The 6,829-nt window shown below is 41.3% G+C and overlaps 1 protein-coding gene across 1 annotated transcript; it reads right to left on the bottom strand.

Moving 5' to 3' along the window:
* Positions 1–2,743: 2,743 nt before the first annotated feature.
* LOC139652033 (apolipoprotein Eb-like) lies at positions 2,744–5,640 on the bottom strand. Its single transcript, XM_071528963.1, has 4 exons — positions 5,598–5,640; positions 5,316–5,466; positions 3,708–3,995; positions 2,744–3,059 (listed from the first exon to the last, which is right to left on the bottom strand). The coding sequence occupies exons 1-4, from the start codon at positions 5,638–5,640 to the stop codon at positions 2,744–2,746; spliced, it is 798 nt and encodes a 265-aa protein (XP_071385064.1).
* Positions 5,641–6,829: the final 1,189 nt, after the last annotated feature.

The following is a 6,829-nucleotide window of genomic DNA, read 5'->3' as shown; positions in this document are numbered from 1 at the left end:
GCTCTCATTCACAAATCCGCAGCCGGTGTGGCAGATACTCATGTGGACGGTGCGGAAAGTCCTTTAACTGCTGGAACAAACTGTGGCTGCATCAGTGCCTACACCGAAAACAAGGCCGGCCCTTCTCGTGCGCTCAGTGTGATTTGGAGTTTCGCTTCCTCGGCTCGTACGTCGACCACCTGCGGGAACACGCGGCCCGGAGGCCCTACGCATGTCCCTTATGTCCGGACGCCTTCGCCACTGAAGAAACCTTCAATACCCATGCCTCTGAATGTCACAAGCCGCGTGATTGTATGAAATGTAGCACCTGTGGGAAGAATTTTTCCAGTCTGAGAAACTTGAAGAAGCACAGTCTGTTACACAAAGGTGCTAGCTCACATTTCTGCCTCCCATGCAGCCTCTCATTTCCCAGCAGCAGTGCCTTAAAGACTCATCTGAAGACTCACAGGGAGCGTCTCGATGTACCTCAGCCTCAAGGGTTTGTTGAGCCATTCTTATTCCCTTATCGCTGCCGAAAATGCACGGCCAGATTCACAAGCACAGAGTTGCTCCAGGCACATCAGGTTTGCCATTTCATAGCAGAAAAAAAGCCAACCAGCCCTCCAGCCGATGTCCTGTCTTGTCTTTCCGCCAGAGCTCCAGACGTACAGGGAGTCACTTCAGGTTCGTCTCAGCAAATACGCAGTCTTCCAGTCAGCAATAAAAAATACCTGTTCAGGTATCCCCATCCAGACCGTCTGTACGTGGTGCCTGTCATCTCTTCAGAGCCGCCTGTCGTCATTTCAGATACAGAAGAAGAATGCCAAGAGATTGACATCCGAAGTCCGTCCATTCCTACCTCTTCCAATAACACTGTGTTACCTCATTTTCCTGAAGGACAACCAGATGCTAGTAATGACTCTTCGGATCAGAATACCTCAAATGTACTCCAGTCCTCCGCACTTTCCACACCTATGGACATGGATGAACCTGTTAGGTGTAGACCAGCGACTGAAACAGGCAGCGCACTTCATCCAGTTCAGGATCCTTTACTCTACTCACGCTCTTCGGATAAACCTCCAGTCCACAGTGAGTCACATCAAAACCACGATACGTCCGGGGATATTAAAATTATCAGTGACTGTGATAATAACTCAGCCGAAGCCTCAACAGTCTTGATGACATCTAAGGAGAAAGAGCTTTTGGATGACGTCCACACTTGTGCTGTTTGCATGGAAACATTTACAGATGTTTCAAAGCTTCATCGACATTACTTAGATCATGCCAGGGGGGTGAAGACATGGGACCAATAGACTGGATCAAAAATGTGGCCCACTTTCCCCAAGTCAGAGACTTAAAATAGTTTTCTATAGCGATCTCCTTTGGCCTGCCTATGAAACAAGTGTTTAGAGTATATAGGTAATTTATTAGATTGGATTTCAGTTATCCCTTTGTTAATGTTCCAGTAGTTTGTGTTACACCCAAGAAGGTTGCTATGTTTCCTACCTCAGTTTGTGTAACATGTGTTTTCTCTTTCACTGGTAACACATCATACTATTACAATTTTGTAACAAAATCTGTTACTGCAGTAAACATTTCAAAGTATGAGACAAAAAGAGAGAAAAGGAACAAGTACTGCAGCTCTCTGATATACTGCTACTGAATCATAAGGTTTATTGTTTTTGTAGTCAATTGAAAAACTTTTTTAAATATTGTTTTTCTACTTGTGTGATGTTGATATGTTGTTCTGCTACTGTTTACAAAGTTTTATTTCCTCTTTTGGAAAGTATATTTTGAGCTATTTAATGCACATACACTGTCCAACAGCCTTTTTGTTTTTAATGCCTTTTGTTCCTTTACTCTGTGTTGTGAGTATATTTCATACATGATGATGAGTCATCATTGTTCGATTTGTAAATTACAGTTGAGATTTATTGCAAATTGCATTTATTGGGTGAATTATTACAAAATGTGAGTTACTTTTAATTTCCATCAATGTGAACATCACCATACTAGCTAGTGTTGTGTATTTTATGTATTATGCTTTGTATGTTGTCTTCACTAGATAAGAATGAAAATGTTTAGAAAGTTCTTGCAATGAATCCCCAGATGCAAAAAAATCATGTGAAATACTGCACATAGTACTGTATGTTCATTCCTGTGACTCTTGAATGTTTTGTGAAAATCTTTTGCGATATTATAGCTTTTCAGTAAAGAAAATGGACACTAATATGATTTTTCTCAGTTGCAATTTTTGGGTGCTGAGGAGAAAAGTTGGGTGCTGAACTTTTCTCCTCCTTTTCTCACCTCATTAGTAAGTGAATGCTATATGTCATCAAACATTGGAGGTAATTTACCAGTAAAGGTGACTCACAAGGCAGGATGAACATGTATACTACAGTATATTTGTGATGTGTTCCTCCTATACACAGGATCAGGTGTAACTACTCCATGTACTACAGACTGGGGTGAGCACATGTGCAAAAACTTGGCTTAGAAATAAATAGTTATTGCTGATCAATGATTCTCTGCACACATGTAAGCAGTTGTTTTTTAATGCAGTGCTTAGAGTGACAGTGGAACAGAAAGATCCCATCAACACATATGGACTGTGGTCGATGTTTACAATAAAAACCTGATATTGACCTTCAATCAGCTGTTCCTTTTGCAATAGATGGTGTAAGGGAGTGATTTTATTCCCTTTAAAAAAACATTTCAAAAAGCATTGGGTAAACAGTCCAGACTATGTTTGGCTACAGTGGGTTTACAGGGCTTCCAGCTTCTCACGGACCATGGAGGTATAAGGCTCAAACCATTCGCGAACTTCCTCCATCTTCTCCTGCAGGGTCGTGCGCAGGTTCTCTGTGGTTTGTTCAAAGCGTTCGCGGATGTCTTCTGCGGTGGTCTGAAGCTTGTCCTGCATCTCCGCAGCCTGGTTCTTCAGCAGTTGGTTGAAGGTGCTGATCTTTGCCTCGGCGTTCTCACGCACCTGGGTGAAATAGGGCTCCATGCGCACCTTCACGGTCTCCATGTTGTCGGAGGTGCGGGACTGAAGTTCCTCAAAGTAGGCAGCAACTTTCCTGAGAAATGGGATAGGAGGAAGAAAGAGTAGAATTTGTATTGAGTGTACAATACCTTCTGACAAGAGTGGGCTTTGAAACTCATCAAAATGACTTTGATTTGGAAACTCTGTAAAGAAAACTGCTAAAAAAAAAAAATAGTGTTCCTATACAGTTGTGATTCAGTATCATTGGATTTGCTTTGACAGATTAAAGCTTGACCACTCCACAGTAAAATGGCAGTTGCATAAAAAAGTTCAGCAGTATTAGATAAAATGTACACAGTCAACAAACAGTACTAAGAGTTACTTCATCTATAATCACTCTCTTACATCAGAGATTTGCAAACTTTTTCATAATAATAACCATAGGCTTATAACCAAGAACACCCAAGTAAAAATGCATTTAGCCAAAGACCCTTTCAATTGAAAGTTGTGAGTCTATGTATTTAATGTAGTGATAGCTAAAATAAACTGTGCTTCTTTTTTTCTAATGAGTCTCCCTGGAGGACTCCAATAAAACAAAGATGAAGCAATCAATTATCCTTGCAAGTAAAACTAAAGATAAATCCATTTGAGCCCCTTACTCAGCAGAGTTCCCCAATCTCCTCCAGCGAACGCCTCTCGTTCTCTCCTCAACAACCCAGTGCACCTTGGGATCGAGACTCACTTGTTGATCTCCTGTTTGTCCTTTTGGAGGCGTTTCTGTATCTTGCGGGTGTAGGCGTTGACTCTGACCCTGACGTCTTCGGCGTTCTGCTCCATCATGGTATGCAGCTCCTGGCTGTAGTCCACCACTCGCTCCCTGGCCGCAGTCATGTGGTCACGGAGTTTCTCGCCCAGCAGCTTAAGGTCCTCACCCAGACGCTCGGCTGCCTCCTGAGCGTACGGACCCAGCTTGGTCTGCAGGTCATCTTTGTACATGGCCAGCTCAGACATGGAGTCTTGGATCAAGGTGCTGTTGGGGGGCGAGGCAGATGAGTTTAGTGGTTTCATTGGTGTTTTGTTTTTTACTTTGTGTAAATACAAGGCAGTGAGGGAATTTGTCATGAACCTGTAATAAAATGGGCAGAGCTGCAGGTAAAACCACTTTAGCCGAGCCCAAGTCAATTACAAGACCAAATCGAGACGGAGACCAGAGCAAATCGAGCAAACCCATTCAAGACCAAACAGGCAATAAACAGTGTACACGTCTTTCCAAATGTGAACATAATGCTTCAGGAGTTTCTTAGGATCAACAGAGATGTAGATTGACCTGCAGCAGCTCTGTTCTAAACTCTTCAACATCCAACTGATTGTCCTGATTAGTCAAAATAATATGCATTAAAGTCGAGTAAACATAGGACTGAAGGACGTCAGCAAAGTGGACTTGAGACCAGAGTCGAGACTGAGACTGCACTCAGCATGTCTCACCTTACTGTAACATGTTGATTAGCCTCCTCACACACAGAGGCATGTTTCAGCTGAGTGCAGAATGTGAATTGCATAACAAAGCAGAGCATAGTTTTAGGCTTTCTCCTAGTGCACTACACTAGAACCAGTTTCACAAAAAAAACTAAGACAAAGACACAGATAAATCCTATGGTATCATATTCTTAGTGTTGTCAGCTACCATTTGACAGCTCCAAATGGCAGCTACAGGCAACTGGTTAAAAATGTTGAACTTCAATAACCAGAAATCATGTAATGTGGCCGGCCGGTCTGTGATGCTTTATAGCAAAAGATACCAAAGGGACGAGAGAGGAAAAGATCTAATGTTGGTGAGTCCAGGTTTCTCTGGACAGAGCGCTGCTCAATGCTGTTTAGGAGACAGGTTGGATTTTGCTCTTCAGTTTTGATAAGTCACTTCCTTTTGGCAGAGAAGTGACCAGTCCCAGCAATAGCATTTCATCTGGGCAAACTGGGCGAGTCTAGATGGTATCAGTCAGAGGGGATGGGACGCTCTTTATTGCAGCCTCAATTTGTGATTTCGGCTGATAAGAAATCTTGCTTAATACTTTAAACCTAGTGCAGTTTTAAAATATTATCTTTAGCAGGTGGTGCAGCTCACAACACTAAGAATATGACATAAAAATACACCACAAATATGAATAACATGCCACATATATTTAAATATGGGAATCTATAAAGAGTAGGTATGTGAGTTGACATGCATCATGTGTAAAATGTGCGTTGTATTCACTTTAACACATTTAGAGAAGGTCATACATATGTATAGTAAGTTTCCTGGCATGTATTCGACTTAATTCCCATCCCCATGTAACATGAATGAACTCACTCCAGCTCTCTGCCGACCTCGGAGCTCCTGATGTCCTTCACCAGGCCGTCGGCCCTGGAGTTCAGGTCTGTGAAATAATCCTTAAACTTGTCAACAGTGGTTTCCCAGGAGCTTCTCTCCTCATCCCACTGCAGAATTCTTCCATGGCAGCCTAGATTGGGCAGAGACAAGCACTTAGTACAGAAATTGCTATTAACTCAACGTCCCCTCTTAATCCTTCAGATGTGACATAAAACATGAAAGAATATGTTTTTAGCTTCTGAGAATAAATGATAAACTCACCTGAGAGGACAGCCAGCGCAAGGATTACTGCAAACACCCTCATGATGATTAGATTCGGGACACCTGCAATAACATGATGAAACATATATTGAAATCATTGCAATGTTTACATATGTACATGTTCTTGTAAATTTCCTTCCAAAATGAAATATCCACCATTTGAAAAAGCTGAGACTTTCTCTTGGAAAATTGTATCTTAATACATTTACTTACACAGATTTTAGTCATGGGAATCATTTCAGTATCATGTATATTTTTTGAAATCATCATTTGGTAACATGTTTTTTTTTCTCAAAACAGATATACAGGGTTTTCTACTGTAACCCTTAAACTGTATAACTGGCCACAGAACACAGGCCCAGCAAATCATTTAACAATGTTTTTTATTGCACAAAAACTTAATTTGAGTGACATAGAGCAACTGTAATTCAGGAGAACAGCTGTAGAAAATGTCCGGTCTCTAACTTACCTTAGCGATCCTGGTTGGAGACGTCTAGGAGTTTGACTGAGCGGCTGACTCAGTATTTATACAGTTCAGGTGGCAGTGATGCGATCCAATAAATGTCAGATTTGCTGACCTGCGTCCGAAGTTCCCAACACGAACTGCGTTGTTGTCATCTTTTATTGCTGTGGTGTTATTTTTGCTCCACGTTGCACATTGAAAGTACACATGGAAATGGAAACCATCCAAAATATCAGAGTCTGTGCTGGGTTAAAACCACCCAATAACACATGCATAGTTTGTTTTCAGCAGGAACTGTTGAACTTCTACATGAAATGTGATTCTTTCTTCCTCCCGCTGCAGTTTAAATGTAAAAAATGTGATGTACAATCACAAAAAAATCTGAATTCTACAATCACTTTGTGTCACACTCCTTTTGGCTTTTTGCAGTCAAACTAACTACTGCTGAATACTAATGTGAATCATGATCATAATATGAAATCATAATAATAAATATGAAAAGGCCTAAGCTCAGTAATGCATCATATGAATGTCTAACTGATACGGGACATAGTCTGCTTTAGTAATCACTGTGTACCTTTGTATTGCACACTGATGGGAAACTTTCCAATCGATAATCTCAAAGGAGGAAGTGAATGAATGAATAGAAACTTTATTGTCCATAAAAGTGGACATTTGCCTTTGGCCTCACTGTGGTAGAAACCGCAGACATGATGCATTAAAAACATAATCAAACACTATAAGACTCAGGGACAACAGTGTTTTTCTA

Source organism: Centroberyx affinis, unplaced genomic scaffold, assembly GCF_046629955.1.
Source record: "Centroberyx affinis isolate AG114_WGS23_722 - 3 ecotype Tasmania unplaced genomic scaffold, CSIRO-AGI_Caff_v1 ptg001743l_1, whole genome shotgun sequence".
Lineage (NCBI taxonomy): Eukaryota > Metazoa > Chordata > Actinopteri > Beryciformes > Berycidae > Centroberyx > Centroberyx affinis.
Note: the sequence above shows the minus strand (reverse complement) of the source record. Positions and strands in the feature narration are given on the sequence as shown.